Source organism: Bombus pascuorum, chromosome 6, assembly GCF_905332965.1.
Source record: "Bombus pascuorum chromosome 6, iyBomPasc1.1, whole genome shotgun sequence".
NCBI lineage: Eukaryota > Metazoa > Arthropoda > Insecta > Hymenoptera > Apidae > Bombus > Bombus pascuorum.
The window spans coordinates 3465885-3481971 of record NC_083493.1 but is presented as its reverse complement, the minus strand read 5'-3'; the positions used below and the strand labels follow the sequence as shown (position 1 = coordinate 3481971).

Sequence of the window (16087 nt, the reverse complement as noted above, 5' to 3'; positions counted from 1 at the left end):
GTTCAGTATGATCCTATTTAATTGTTCTAGGTGGGTTTTAACGACTGAATACTTTGAGTTCAACATTCGTATTAAAATTTTATATAATGAGATTATAAGAATTATTTAAATAATGAAAGTTTATTGAAGCGTCATAATGTTAATGATCGTTGAGTTCAAAGTATCGAATATGTACTTATGTAGCAAGAATGTAAAACATGAAAAGTGTTCAAAAATTTTCGTTTTGTAGTAATTTATTTCAAAGAAATTTAACATTAACATAAAAATATAAAGTTATAAGTATACAATATGTTTTTATAGTAATCTTGAAATATGAATATCAATTTCATATATACGTACCTATCACTCTTGAAGAGATGGCGCGCGTCAAACCGTGCGAGATAAATTACGTTATTTTTACGTAGGCAGTCGTCTTAATACTAATTACAAAATAACACTTCATCTCGACTTAGTTTCTAGACACTTCTAAACCACTTCTAAATATTGATTAAAAACGTTTGCACAGAAAAAAGGATAAATACTTCAATTATTCAATACTTCAATTTATACGCACCGCGTTTACAGACGCCATTTTGGTAAGAAACTGCAACAGCGCTACCTGCTGGAGAAGATTGTAATTTCTGTCTAGCACGCACATTATTTAAATATAAATTAAGAAAATAACAACACTTATTGCTTTTACGACTCTTACAAAATAAAAATTAAATATTCACTGGATTTTTACACTCGATCTATTTATTTTCGATTCAATCTTTTTATTTTAAGTATTGGAAGCACATGTCCACAGAATACACATTTATACTAACTATAAAATCGTAAAGTTAGATTTATATTCCTAAAATATTATAGAAATAAATTTAACAATGTTTTACCTTATGTTATACCTTTTACCCTAAAGCTTGACCGGTTTAAAAATTACTTATATTACGTTAAGTTAATTAAATATTACCGTATAGATTTTAAATCAGATGTGTAAAAGAACAAGAGATCACATTTATTGACACTAATTAGATCTAATCGAATTGGAAGATTTAATAAAGTTGCTACGAGCATTTCACAAACTATTTTATATATCACTAATGATTTTTAATTCTACTTTCTAACAATCAACGATATCGCAAAAATACACCAAATAAATATATTTGTTTAAAATTTTGTTTACTGTGCTGAAAGGATTGACGTGGAATTTTAAAGATATTTAAAATACATATCTTAATTTTTACCATACCGGTCAGTGCTTAAGAGGGAAATGTCATTGTTTCTTCGATTGATGTAATCACAATGTTGTGCATAGTCTTTACATTCCATTGCCTGAAAGAAAGTCTTACTATCTCAGATTTTAGTATGAAATTAACAAAAGAAGCAAATCAAATTGAACATGCAACTTAATACTAAGTTATAAAAACTTAAATAATAAGTTATAAAAAAACTTCATTTATTTCTCACTAAATATTAGTTTTATTTCCATCAATAAAGAATAAAAAATCGTCTAAGTATCTTGAGGTAACATTATGCAAGCAAATAAAATCAGCAGCTATATTGTTTGTAAAAATAAAACTCGTGTATACCTTTTACATTTTATAGGTACTTTTAAAACTAATTAGAATGTTATATTACAATAATAAAATTATACTCACGTGATTTCAAGGCACTTCAAAGTCCACTGAACAGAGAAATAGGATAGGATTAAAATATTTCAATCCATGAAAACGTGTTCCCGCGCAACCTTCCGTATTCTTCTATACACCTGAGAGGGATACATGAAAAGATATGTTAGAAGTAAATGTTTTAAGTACTTCATAACGAAACTTCAATCAGTTTAGATTAAAAATATGTATAACAATAGTATATAACAATAGTGACACTGCTATTTTGTATTTCTCATACGTTTATTGCTAATAAAAGTTTAAATAATATGCAAGATAAATCCAGTTTAATACAAATTAAACACGTATTCGATTGGCATTTAGTGAATATAACAAATATTTTTTAATTTTTATTCTCGCTTATATTATCGTAATTGAAACATATGTACTTAAATATTTAAGGAAAATTAAATTAGATTTATTATATTCTTTTGACAAAATTTCTTAACATTAATTAACATTTCGTGGTTGATTTAAAGTAAACATATTAAATGAAAATTACTAATATATTGATGAAGAGATTTTTTTATGGATCTCTGAAGATATTTAATATTATGGGTTAGATCTGAAAACATTTCGTTATTTTCGTCCAAGTTATAATACTATTGATTAATTAGGATTTTGATTTAAAGCTTCAAAATGTAGCTTATTATAATAGCGCTACATTTCTTATTTATTTCAGTTTAGGGGAATTATATATAGATATATGTATAGCATAAATGATTAAATCCCGTTTAAAAACGGAAAAATGTTTATAAGTTACGCACAAGTTGTTTTTTATCTTTGTTTTTTGTATCCTTATACTATATGATTACACAATCTTTTTCTTTCTATTCGTAATGTTGTGGCTACTGTATGTTTACAAGCTACACGATTTTTCACTTCGTATATTTGGTACGTGCTACTATACACGTATATTTTTGTTTAACATTTATTTATGTCATTTTAAACTTCCAACACGTCATTTTAATTATTTTTTTCACGTAGATACTATACATATTAATATTAAATGAATTACTATATAATTATATAATTATATGTAACTTATGTAATATTAATTTATATACGGTCATCTGCCACTGAACATCATTTACAATATTTTACTTCGTTCTATTTTAGACACATATTACTATTTATTATAACGCACACGACTGTCTGAGCTATGTACTTTTCAACATTTAAAAAGCATCATATATTAAAACCAAAGAATAGATCCTATCTAAAAAATAAAAAGATTATATATATATATATATATATGTATATGTATGTGTTTATATATATGTATATATATGTGTTTATATATATATATATATATACAAACATATATATATGTATACATATATATAAATTAAAAACTAAAATCAGTTATTTACATGTCATGAACTTCATTATATATTATACCAATTAACAAAACAAAATAAGAAAAAAGAACTTAAAAACTTGCATATAAAATGAAATTATATAAAAATATACGAAATTGGTCATCTCGAAAAATGTGACATAGCTCCGACATTTTTCTTTTTTCTTTTTTTTATCTAACAATTTTACATGTCTCGTTCCACTGATCCTCTTGGTCCTCTAGCCTTCCACTCTGACGTGACATTTTTTTCAGGAGAGGAAAGGATTTGAAGGGAAGTATTTTTTCTCTCTTTCTCTATCTTTCAATGCTTTCATAGAAAACCAGACTGTCTACGGGCTGAATATTATGCACGATCGTTCTCTATAAAAAACGCAATTGAAGGAAACAGTTCGATTACAGTTTTCATTGTATTACGAGTTTTAGTGCTTATCCAGAAACCATGAAAATTACATCCGAAAAGCATGTGAATGCTTTATTACACTACGATTGGAAAATTATACTATAGAATAATAATAAAGAGAACAAGCGAATTATTCACGAACGTAAAAGTTTCTTTTCTGCGACATAAATTTTATTCCAAAAGAATATATGAAACATAGTAATCATAGACAAACGTTTTGTTAATAGCATTTAGTAGAAAATTTCCTTTGGCAAATCCTCGACAAATCGAAGAGAAATAGCAGTTACGTTATACCCGTTTGGTTCTATCGTCGCAATACGATGAAATATTGTAATATCATCTGCATATTGTTTACCGTGTTAGTCTCTCAGAGTACCCCCATTTTCATTTAAGAACGATCTCGGTTACTAGGTTTTGGCATTGCCGGCATCGTATGTTGCCGTGTGTTAGGAAGATTACACGTCAATGGTTTAGGGCTATGAGAAACAATACAGTCAAAAAAGAAAGATCGTTGTTTCGCTTCAGAATCCAGGAATTGTTTGGACAAGATAAAATTAAGAAAATATTTGGATGAGACTTTTAATGGATTTTTACTTGGAAGGTCGTGAATACGGGGCGTTGCGGTAGCGCGAGCTTGAGCCCGATGTCGTTGTCGTCTTGTACGATTTCCATGCGCGGCTCGATGATTCCTCTGCGAATTTCATGGAGTGATTTATTTGCATTATTTTTATTAAATAAGGGCACCACGACGATGTATGTGTGTATATGATATTAATCGAATAATTTCCTAACTATATACTACACGAAGCGAGAGCATTATGTTATTTTAAATGTTTTAAAAAGAAAATAGCTACGAATGAGCTGATGAATAATTCAGTTAACATCACACATTGTTATGTGAAGGCATCCCGTATCTGTTGAGGGTATGCTCTAATATTTAGGATATTATAGGAAAATCTTTAAGTTCGATTTCGAAAAAATATAGTTCGATTTTAAATAGTGGATGGAAATTATTTTCACTTTATATTGTTGAACTTTTTATTCGTGTATTATTTTTTGTGCGAGAAATATGGAATTTCTAGATTTTTGTATAAAACAATGAAACTTATTATTTTACTTAATTCTTATAGATTTTATCGTGAGTACGAAATTGTTATAATAAATCGTTCAAAAAATTACAAGAAACAATTATTAATGTTTTTTAAACTTTTGGCCGTATTTATATTTCCATTTAAAATTTGTATATTATCAATTTTTTATTTAGCTCAATTCAAAATATTTATTTTTATGAATGATAAATCAGGAAAAATTTGCCTATGTATAATTTATATATTAAAATGTTTTAATCCCATTGCTATTACGTTAATTTACAATATATCACACATGCGTGTATGTTTATGATAATTTCTGTACAATTACGTGTTATATTTTTATGCTAGAAAAAAAGTAGTAACAATGTAAAATGAGAAGCATGTTACCTGGATATTCTGATGTTTCGTAGTAGTTATGCGAAGAGTGAGGGACAGCATCGTCCTCGTATTCGTAGGTTGTGTACCTCGAGGAAGGATACATATCATCTCTAAATGATATATAAAAGTACAATACACATTAAGAACCTAAATCATTTCAACCTTGTTTGCTTTTTACACATTCCAAAAAAGATGTGTAACTTTAGAAGGATAATGAAGAAAAAGATTGTGACGAGAACAAATATTAGTTATCATATTGTGGAAATGAGTAGAGCTTTAATGTGTGCAAAGAAACAAATATTATTTTTAAAAATCATTGTACTATAAAACATTTATAATATACTCTGAAGGAAAGCAGCGCTCTTGAAAATGCACTTTGGGTCATATCAATAAGTAAATTTAATCGTCAAGAAATGACTGTACCAATGTACTACTTAAGAGATGGATTAAATGGCAACAAAACTTCTTTCGAACAGGGTAACTTACTTTTTTCCACAAAAAACGTTTGTTGCGCAGTAGTAATAAGAAGAGGATGATTTGGATTCAATAATTGAGCACGCGTGATTTAACCCCTTCCCGTGCCACATAGCTCGACGAAACTCGGGCCCAAGCGGTAGGCGTCAAAGCGTGGTAAACAAACCAGACTGATGCTCAAGAACAGTCACAATACGAGCCGAAATGTAAACACCTATGATATAGTCAGTTTTACGCGGCACTGCTGTTGTGGAAGTAAACTCTAATCCTTTTTCCTTTTATAGATATTACAAATATATTATATTTTGTAATAGATGACAGTTTCAAAATTATATTTCATGAATAAACAATACTTCAATAGAAATTCAAGCGTCTTCAAATATGATTTTATCCTAAGGAATGTAATAATACTATGCCTAAAAATAAATAGCATATTATAAACAAAAAATTCAATTATAAGAAATGTTCACCTTGAATCAATATGTAATAAGAAAATACAACTCTAAAAAACCTCCATGGTATGATATTTCCTAAAACACTCTGGTAGATGAAAAGCTATCTGTTCACGAGCGTCGCTCGTGATATTCATGTTTGGCCCGACTATCTGTTCACGAGCCTGACTCATGATACTCATGTTTGGGTCAAAATCTTCACGAGTCAGATTCGTTAAAACACGGGAAGGGGTTAATGTTGTGATAGATCAGTCATAATGTGTAACAAAAACATCTGATTGTGCAAGAGCATTATAAATAACGAAATTGGAAATTATTATGGATTTTATCAAATGATATGATACAATGATATCTCGGGAACAAAAAACTGCAGATTAGTATAAAATAAAAGGTTCGTTGCTACGGCTTCATGTTTGCGATATATACATGTCTGATTAGAAATATTATGCGTATGCCCGACTCTAGTAATTTTTTTATTTTAAATATTTAAATAAAATATTTAATTATTTTAATTATTTTGGTATTATACATATATACCTTTTATAAGCTGTTACGAAAAGCAGCATAACGTAACCATAATACTTGTTAATAAAACTGTATTATATTATATTTAATACTTGAAATAATTACCTCATTGATCTATGTCAAGTGAGACATTAAGGGATAGGATTGATAATGTGAATGTATAACATGAAAAATAGTTATAACGGATAAGAATATTTTCGATGAATTAACTCTTTGATAGAATTATACTTACCCTGATGTTGACGTATAATGTCGGTCTCCGTATCGGCTGCTACTGCCCGTTGATGTGTGATAATCGTAATCATGATGAGATCCGACACGATTACTTGGAGGTGGAGTGGCAGTCTCATAACTATATATTACATAATATTATGAATCTATAAAAATATTCACTTAATTACGGTAATTAATTTAACTTAAAACTTACCCATAACTTTGATCCATTGCAACTCTTGCACGATCTAAGATAGAGAACACTTTGCTTTTTGCTGAAACAGGACGTGAGATTGGTCCCCGGCTGGAAGGCGGTGGAAGTATCGCCGCTAAAATAGACGAAGCTCAAAACACATATATTTTGAAATTAATTCGTTCACTTTAACATTATAAGCAGAATATATATAGAACACAATTTTCTAACATGACATTACTAAAAGATTGGTTATTAGAAAATATCACTACCTCGCGAAGATCGTGGCATCGTTGGTCTTGTGGTTGGTCTTAATATTCCTCCAGCACCTGGTACTCCTCTGACGGAGGGCCTTCTATCATCACCACTTGTTGGATCATCTGTCATGCTCATTTCCATTTCGCGCATTTGCTCTTGCCGTATGTTGTCGTTGTTATCGGGAATAAGATATTTTCGAACTTCAGCCAACGCAAATGCAATACGAGCATAAGCCTCCGCCGGAGGTGCAAGTGCTGTTATTTCCACATGTAGGTCGTCCGAAAGGTGTGCGTATTTTGGATCCAAAGACATACGACATTCTTCCTCCTATATTAGAGTAAGTTAACGAAGAATTTTATAGAGAGATAATAACTTTCTATTAATAATAACTTCAAGCAAAAATAAATATATATGTAAACAAAAAACTAAATCAAATGAAAATTCAAAATTCAGCATTTTTAATACAAAATTACTTTTTGACGATCTTTCATAGATCCTCTTCCTAGTACAGCCATTTTACACATAGTTTCTTCTTGTAAACGTTTCATAGAATTACCTTTTGGTCCCAGTAATTTTCCCACAAAATTGAACTGTACATAATTTCAAGATATAATTTCATTCGTATATTTATTTAAATTAGGGATACTTATAACAAAGTATGACTAGTACCTTTGGATGTTCCCGAACCGGTACCAGTACTTTAACTGACACCCGAATTGGTTTTTCACGATAAATATCCACATATTTAAGATCTCTAAGTGGTTTCCCAATAGCTTGAGTTTTTTGAATTTCTATAGAACAAAGCAATTATTTTTTATTCTATGATAATAATAAATACAGATTTAAAAATAAATGATAGTAAAAAACGTATTTTTTATTCTTTGTTACTGTAATCAGAAATTTATTGATATAAGCACATATACAGTTATTAATATTTATTAATCCGAATTACAAATTAGACTGAAAAATATTGAAAATTGTAATAATAAGTTATAAAATATATATCAATTTATTTATATATTCATAATTATTAATACATTTTTCTTTAATAGATGTTTAAAGTTATATACTCATAATATACAGGTGTTAAAGTAATTAATCTGTATACTAAAACAATATAAAAATACGTAAATGGTTTACAACATAGGTTTACATACATATTAATATTGATTCTTTAAACTAAATATGTTTGTATTTCCTGAAATTTATTTATTATGGAAAAGTTTGATGTTTCCTTTTAATTATTGTTTATTGCATTAACAAATATGATATAATTTTTGTACAGAATTAGTAATATATTCGAAACAATGTTAGAAAAATTAAGTAACAAAGTGCAAACTGTTTTTCGCTTACATGATAATCTAATCTTAAATAATTTATTCAGTTCGACTTTAAAGTAATAAAACCAACAAATCGTGTACAAACAGTTATGCTAGTAAATTACAAAAATAAATATACAAACAGCAAAAAAATAAACACGGCCATTAAAAATAGTAAAGATGATCTAAAAACAATGACTACTGATGATAGAGCAATATTCACATTCACCTTGATCAATTAATCTGGTTGCATTAGGCCATTTTTGCGAATCCAATTCAACTTTTTCTTGCAAAAGCTCCCGGACATATTCCCCGGCTTTGTCAACCTGATGTTCCTTTTCATCACGTTCCTTTTCCGACGATGTTCTTACCTTCGAATCGGCATTTTCTTCCCTTTGATACTTGTATTCACCATTACTCGGCCGCTCACTCATAATTACCACCGTTTTATTAGATATCTACTTCAGAAGATATTGAGTGAGAAAACAATAATTTTGTTAATGAGATAATTAGACGAAGTACAGAAGACCATTCACATACAACGCGTCTTTAGACCAGAGTAGCAATGGCTGAACGCTGACTCTCCCACTTCCAGATAACCTTAAGGCGTATATTCATATATTCATCAATAATCAGTATCTTCTATTCTTCGAAGATTCGATAATTTACATTATATTTACATTAAAACACGTTGAGAGATATTTTATAATTATAGCATTTATTATGTAATTTATGGAGTAACTCAGTACATGTATCTAGAAAAAGTTCATTAGGTTATTAATGACTGATTTTATTATAGAAAGCTTGTTAACGAGCAAACAAGTATTTACCGACTCTTTATATATTAAATAAGGAAATGCTTAATGTTAATCAGATATTAATATATATATACACATACTTGAAAGCAAATTACTAATTTGATATTTGTATTACCTGTAGATGGCGAACATATCGAAAATATAACCTCGCAATATCTTAATTTATGTTTAATCTGCATTTCATTCATTGATTATGTATAAAAATTGTAAAGAGTGAGATAATTAATTATTTTCCAACATGAATCACATTATAGTAGTACGAAGTTATAAACCAGGCGATGAAATTAATTGTAGGGAGTTAGTGAAAGCGGGCGTAATGTCTTCTCTAAGTTCGACGTTTTTTGGAATTGTATTTAAAGAATTGACTTTTCAGTTGATGATATTGTTTGCCGCTATAATGTTTATTTTTTTTGGATTGCCCTTGACAGTTTGCATTTTAGTTATTCCTCTCGTCATTTTTTTGGTATATGTTGGAACTTATATAGCTTTCACTGTGAAAACTATAGAAGTTAATGAAGAAGTTTCTAATATACCAAGGTAAAAACTTTTTATATGTATGTATTATTTAATGCTAATGTTAAGACGTTAATATCAAAACTATAGTCATTTCCATAATTAAAATGTATTAATATAGTATTGTATGAAATTTTTATTATGAAAACAAAGTATTTCAGATAAAAGTAAATATCAACATAAAAACTTCTGCATTTATTATAACAGGATTTATATGTCTAATGCCTTTTCATGCTTTTGGGTTGCTGAAGTATTTGAACCTTACCTAATGACACATAATCCAAAGAATGTACATTATACCATAATGACAGAACAACAATTTCGTGATTCAAACATTGACATTTCATCTCAGATTAAGAAGATTGTAGGAACTGTTGCTTTGTGTAAAAGCTATAGATTAGATAAAGGTGCATGGATCAAAAGGCTCTATGTACATGAGCGATATAGAAGAAAAGGAATAGCTTCATGCCTTATAAATGTTGCTGTGCAATTTGCTATTACTGAAGGATACAGTTGTGCTAATCTTGTTGCCTCAGAATATACAGATGGTGGGAGAGAGCTATCTTTTAAAAAAGGTTTTGAATTGCAACAAATGTACCATAAACCAATTTTGGGCTCACTTATAACTGTGTTAATGTATGAATTGACATATCAAATTAAACCTGGTGAAGCTGATTATGTGCCTGTAGTTTACACTAGATCAATGCTTAATAAATAAGAATTTAGAATTAGATCTAGAAGAATTAAATCTAGAAAGAAAGAATTAGATCTGATATTTTTTTAAATACACAACCAGATTTTTATAAATTTTTTAGTCTGAGACCATATCTTCCGAAACATATCTAAAGATTGCATTTATAATTTAGTTTATTAAACTAATTGTGTTATATAATATACTATACTATACTATATAATATACTAAAAATATAGTTTTTGTAGAAAATTTATTACATATATTAGCATTTAATATATTATAGAAAATGATATTAACAGTATAATGATATTATGTACAAAATATATATTTCTCTTATTTTTTCATATATTCCCAGTATGCTTGAAGTTCCTTGTTTTCCCAGTGTTTCTCTGTTATTTTACATAAATACCTGGAATGAAGAGAAGGATCATTTTATATTTTTTTATTATAAGAAGGAATCTCTAATTTCTGTTTCTGAATTTTTCAAATTTTGGACATAAGTATAATTGAATTATTTCATGTATTAACAATTAACCATTGTGTTATCGTTATGAGTCCAAATGATTTATTAAGCAAGCACTCTTGTTTTAATAATTGACAACTTACCAAATTCATATCAATTTAAGTATAATAGGAACTTATTTATCACAGAAATATAGTAGATAGAATGTAATCCCATGTCAGATCAGATACTTTAAAAATCTTTGAGAACGGGGACTATTGGCATATGAAACATAATGTATGTTTTTTTAAATATGTGAGTTTATGGTTTATAAAAACGTGGTAATCTACATAAAAAAAGTTAATTATTACTACTACAAAATAACTACTACAAGACGACTACTACAAGATAAATATTTCTTCTAATTATTTTGTGAAATTTATTTAATTAAAATTTTTATATCCAAGATATTAAACATGTAATTTTATAGAATACATTGCCCTATCCCTAGAATGAATCACCCATAAAATAGTATTAATTAATTTAATATGGCTTACAAAATATAATTTTTTAAAATTTACTACTACATATATTACATAGCATAATTGTATATACAACTTTATATATATATTATATTTGTTTTCATAAGTTTAAATGTGATAAAAGAATTCTTTTCTTGCTAAACTCTTTTATATGTGTTATTAGTAAAATTTTATAACGTGTTTTATTTGATAAATTATGTAAGGAAATAATATATAATAAAACGATTTTCCACTTTACTGTTAGTAATTAAAAACTAGCTATTTTGATGTTATACTTACTTTTCCTGAATTTCTTGAAGCACAGTTTTTTCCTTATCTGTAATTCCATTTTTTACAACATTAAGGTTTATCTGCAGTTCTTTTAAATTTTGCATTCCGACTAAATATGTAGCAATATCTTTGCACTGCATAGAATACCATAATGCTAACTTGGCTAATTCTATATCATGATCCTGCAAAGATAAGTTCTCATTATGTCATAAATAAAGTAGTCTCAAATACAAATGTATATTATGTTAATGTTTCAAATTTATATACCTTACAATACGCAGCAGCATCTGCACATACTTCTTTCGTTTGTTCTGAACTGTGATGCCAAGTTGGTGGACCCTTATTAGTTAGAAGTCCCATACATGGTGCAGAAGCATTAATTATACCAATATTATGTGCCTAAAAATTGGTACATTTGTTTAATCTGTTAACAAGTATTATTTTGAGAAATATGGATATTTAATTTACTGTGAAATTCTACCTTGAAAAATGGAATATATTCAGACAAAGTATTATCTATTAGCGTATGCCTTGAATAGCTCAGTACGCAAGAAATTTTGATATTACTTTTTTCAATACATTCCTTTAAAATGGATATCGGATATCCAGTGATACCAATGTGCTTTGCCTTGCCGTCCGCAACTTGTCTTGACAGTTCCGGTAAGGTTTGTGTAATTATTATGTCTAAACTTGGTGCAAATTCGATATCATGAACCTATAAAAAATACATGTTACTAATTGATGAATGAAATAAACCATAAAAAGTTGATGGTTCTTACTTGGATGACATCAACATAATCCAAACCCAAAAGTTGTAAGCTTTCAAGGAAACTACTTCTAGTTTTTTCTTTGGAAAAATTGAACATATTTTCGTAATTTAATTCGTATCGTCCGACTTTTGTCGCGATATAATATGCTTTACGTGGAATGCCTTTCAGTGCCTAGATACATTAAATAATCATTAAACATTAAGTAAAAATTAAATAAATTAAAAAAAGGTATATGTTTAATGTGTATTATAATATGCAAAAAGAATACTTTTCCAATAGTAGTTTCGGAGCGACCTTGACCATACCATGGTGCGGTATCAATGTAATTGATCCCCTGTTTTATTCCTTGACGTATCGCTTCAATTGCTTGACCTTCATCATACGTACTGTCGCCGTATCAACATATGAAAGTATAAAATTATCGTAATATTAAATTTTAAAAATATTTATAAAAAAATTTTTTTCATAATTTTTTTATAAATATTAAAGCTTATGTTATGTATGGAATAATAAATTTTGAATAAAAATCAAGTACCAACCCATAATGACAACCAAGCGGTCCGCCGCCAAATGATAATTTGCTGACCATCAATCCGGTTTTGCCGAAAGGTCTATATTCCATAGCCTTAACGGCTTCCAAATCATGAAAACCTTCGACGTATGTCGGTGGTAACATATTTCTAAATATTAATAACGAAATTAATTAAATGTAGAAATGTTAATATATCTTTCTTAAATTTAATTGTGTATATCGTGGAAAGTATCTTAGGATATTTAAGAAAGTGAATGAAATATATTACGTTTTAGAGATGAAGTAATCAGTTAAATATTGAAATGTAAATAGTATGAATATCATTATTTGATGTTAAATAAACAGAATAAAATAAAAGTAATAAGCGGGAATAGAGTTTTATATTGGAAATGAAACTGATTGTGTTGCTGTATGACTATGTACAACAGCAATAGTAATATAATACATACGCGCCGTATGCAGGGACATTATTACTTTTGCAATAAAACCACTTTATTATACATAAACTTTTTTATTTTTTTTTTTGTATATGGTAAACTTTTTTCGTTATAAACTCCAAAAATTTTTAAAATTTTTATCGTATTTGATGCATATTATATGTATGCATATATGCCTGTGGTTGAAGTACAGTTTGCGCTTTTACCATAAGATTCTATTGTATTTCAAGAATTGAGTTAACATTAGCCGTAATCATATTAAATCTCACGAGTAATTTTTAAATACTAACGTGTAAGATGATTTATATTTAACACTTATAGTACATCGCACGATTTCCACAGTAGAGCGTAAGGAGCACTTGAATAAACACATTATTCTTATGTCTATCAAATATAAGTATATTTCTCTTATATTTTTGGCGTTCAAAGACTAAGATACTTTGAATAGAGGGCAGCGCTTTTCTCGAAGATAGAAGTGAGAAAGTGACATTATCCACGATAACATTATCTTCATTCGAATGTGTGATAAATAAAAGCACTTACAAATAAACAATATTAACATGAATCAAATGTGCGTAACGAATCTCATGATGTAACAATTATATGTTATATATACACTTTGTTATGATTATGATTATATATGACGTATATGACTATGATCTATTTATATACTTATCTGTTATATTTATACAGAAACAAATAAAATCTGTTTTCAAGTTACGTTTTTATGAATAGTTACGTTAATGTTTATGAAACTCCTACTTTCCAACGATTCACAAACTTAGAAGTCAATGCTAAGATGATAAGAATAGGACTGGCTGTGAACATTCAGCCTTGAGCATTAAGCGAATCCAGTAGTGCCATCTTCTTAAATTGAATGAATTTAAATATTATTTGTGCGATATTGATCCATTAGGCAGTACACACGAGGTACACACCAGTTACAGATCAAATACGTATAAAATTTTGTAGGACGTTACGTTACCGATATTCGGTAAATGAAAATTGGCGCCAACTCCACGCTTCTGGTAGTGTTAAAAGCAATATGGCTGTCACGTCAAACTTTGAACGCGTGCATGTCGTGAAAACCCATTAATTACATTTTTCAAGAAAAGATATCCTTCGTTGCTGTGAATTTTTGCACAAACAAGGTAAGATATACATTATATTTACTAATATGCAATTCTTTCTTGAATGTACACTTATGCAAAGACAAGAGTAGTTTTCGAAAGCTTACGTTATATCGTACAATGTTGGTACATACACATGTGAGCGTAATAGCGAAATAAAACATAGTCAAACGGACGAACTTATTACTTTAAAAGCCTGTGAATTGCGTCGGCAGGAGAAGTAACGAAGGGAATTCCAGGATTTTTATGTTACTACTAAATAATAAAATTAGTACGCTGTTAACAGTACGCCGTGCACCGGCGGTTAAAGCTAATTTAATGATTTTCGTTATTGGCTCGAGCATCGTAAAGCTATCCGAGCCCATCTGTTGCCCGCGTAGATTTTAATATCGCTCCACTCATTTGCACCGCCTGAATCGAACGCCCGGCTTGCCATTTCAACGTTTTCAATTCTCCAACGATTTGTTTATAACTCTTTCGCCAACGTCGAATGGCTATCATTAATTTATCGTATTCTATAGTTTTCGTCAATTTCTTCAATTTGCAAAGTTTTTAAATGGTGAACGTAGGGAAGATTATCAAAGGGCGTAAAATCCAATTTCATAATGATTGGCAACTAAGCAACGAGAACGTTACTTTCTTTAATGTTCTGCAAGGTTTAATTAATCTTCCGTAAGTGCTATTCGAATCACGATTTGAGTTCAAAGTTATTAATTTTACTCGTATGACAAAGATAGGTGGTATGTCTGTATCGCTCCTATTTCATTTCTTGGTATACAGGATGTTCGGCTACTGTTTCAACATAATTTAAGGAGAAAATCAAGAATAAAGAAATTGTGTTCTCGGCTTTGTTTTTTAGTTATTGTCTCATCCATTTGCAAAGATTTTTCTTGTATTTTCCTGTATACATTTCATAGGGTTTAACGTACCGGTATCCCACAATCATTGGCCTATTTTGAAAATGCTTTGCATGTCCGAAAGTTCTGCAAATGTATACATTTTGGCTAACAAAAACTCGCAAAAATTTCATAGAGCGGTTTTCGATATGTTCTTATGGTTTTCCACGAGTAAGCAGGTTTAACGTTCAATTTACCATTTCTTTTGCAAAACGTCGCGCCGGGTTGCTTACGTCTCTGAATACCATAGTCTTCTCCTCTGCAACTTGTACGAGGTAAGCTGCTGCTCATGTGTCGTTCGGATGAGAATCGCTATGCGTCCCGCCGCTTAGGCTGACCTTCCTTTGTTCGTGTAAGGAGGTTTGCTCGCGTACAGGCGATATTGTAGCCGATTTCTAATTGTCAATAACTAAAAAAACAAAACCAAGAACTTAATCTTTTATTCTTGGTTTTCATCTTATTTGGGCGTCAATAATCATCCCTTAAATTATGTTAAAACAGTAACCGAACACTTGTATAAAAGTAACACAAAATAACAAGAAATCTTAGTTTTTCGAGCAACGATCTTCTCGTCCATGAATATCGTCACTTTTTTATGTTGACAAGGTAGAAGGGATAGAAATCGCGCAGAGATCGCCTGGAATCGACAGTGTACGAAGCGTGTTGAAATCAAAGGGTACAATTAAAGTCACCATTAAAGCGGCATCGTCAGGTGCGATCCTTTACGAACTACG

The 16087-nt window shown here is 29.4% G+C and overlaps 3 protein-coding genes across 9 annotated transcripts; 1 reads left to right on the top strand and 2 right to left on the bottom strand.

Annotated features, from left to right (window-relative positions):
- Window positions 1-215: 215 nt before the first annotated feature.
- Window positions 216-8903, bottom strand: LOC132908012 (KH domain-containing, RNA-binding, signal transduction-associated protein 2-like). Of its 5 annotated transcripts, none has more exons than XR_009658291.1 (9): window positions 8539-8903; window positions 7660-7781; window positions 7464-7580; window positions 7005-7317; window positions 6754-6883; window positions 6559-6678; window positions 4885-4985; window positions 1638-1747; window positions 216-1534 (listed from the first exon to the last, which is right to left on the bottom strand). XR_009658291.1 is itself a non-coding variant. In XM_060961533.1 (8 exons), exons 1-8 carry the CDS (start codon window positions 8741-8743, stop codon window positions 1740-1742), a joined length of 1116 nt encoding a protein of 371 aa, XP_060817516.1. In that variant the 5' UTR covers window positions 8744-8903; the 3' UTR covers window positions 216-1739. The 5 variants fall into 5 exon arrangements, 3 of the variants coding, with proteins under 3 accessions (XP_060817516.1, XP_060817514.1, XP_060817515.1); XR_009658290.1 differs by having other exon boundaries at window positions 216-1311; XM_060961533.1 differs by having other exon boundaries at window positions 216-1747.
- Window positions 8904-8988: 85 nt separating this feature from the next.
- Window positions 8989-10403, top strand: LOC132908014 (N-acetyltransferase family 8 member 3-like). Its single transcript, XM_060961538.1, has 2 exons — window positions 8989-9664; window positions 9848-10403. Exons 1-2 carry the CDS (start codon window positions 9366-9368, stop codon window positions 10356-10358), a joined length of 810 nt encoding a protein of 269 aa, XP_060817521.1. The 5' UTR covers window positions 8989-9365; the 3' UTR covers window positions 10359-10403.
- Window positions 10404-10567: 164 nt separating this feature from the next.
- Window positions 10568-14047, bottom strand: LOC132908013 (uncharacterized). Of its 3 annotated transcripts, none has more exons than XM_060961536.1 (8): window positions 14000-14047; window positions 12898-13038; window positions 12627-12744; window positions 12368-12529; window positions 12070-12303; window positions 11856-11987; window positions 11598-11770; window positions 10568-10743 (listed from the first exon to the last, which is right to left on the bottom strand). In XM_060961536.1, exons 2-8 carry the CDS (start codon window positions 13032-13034, stop codon window positions 10668-10670), a joined length of 1032 nt encoding a protein of 343 aa, XP_060817519.1. In that variant the 5' UTR covers window positions 13035-13038; window positions 14000-14047; the 3' UTR covers window positions 10568-10667. The 3 variants fall into 3 exon arrangements, with proteins under 3 accessions (XP_060817519.1, XP_060817517.1, XP_060817518.1); XM_060961534.1 differs by lacking the exon at window positions 14000-14047 and adding an exon at window positions 13618-13797; XM_060961535.1 differs by lacking the exons at window positions 10568-10743; window positions 14000-14047 and adding exons at window positions 10775-11051; window positions 13618-13797.
- Window positions 14048-16087: the final 2040 nt, after the last annotated feature.

Coding starts and splice junctions, on each gene's coding strand:
- LOC132908013 (XM_060961534.1), bottom strand. CDS start 13,700: ATGTGTTTATTCAAGTGCTCCTTACGCTCTACTGTGGAAATCGTGCGA. Junction 12,745..12,897: donor CCGCTTGGTTGTCATTATGG/GTTGGTACTTGA, acceptor ATACGGCGACAG/TACGTATGATGAAGGTCAAG. Junction 11,771..11,855: donor ATGCTGCTGCGTATTGTAAG/GTATATAAATTT, acceptor TTATCTTTGCAG/GATCATGATATAGAATTAGC.
- LOC132908012 (XM_060961531.1), bottom strand. CDS start 8,743: ATGAGTGAGCGGCCGAGTAATGGTGAATACAAGTATCAAAGGGAAGAA. Junction 7,782..8,538: donor AACCAGATTAATTGATCAAG/GTGAATGTGAAT, acceptor TTTGTTCTATAG/AAATTCAAAAAACTCAAGCT. Junction 6,884..7,004: donor GATGCCACGATCTTCGCGAG/GTAGTGATATTT, acceptor ATGTGTTTTGAG/CTTCGTCTATTTTAGCGGCG.
- LOC132908014 (XM_060961538.1), top strand. CDS start 9,366: ATGAATCACATTATAGTAGTACGAAGTTATAAACCAGGCGATGAAATT. Junction 9,665..9,847: donor GAAGTTTCTAATATACCAAG/GTAAAAACTTTT, acceptor TTATTATAACAG/GATTTATATGTCTAATGCCT.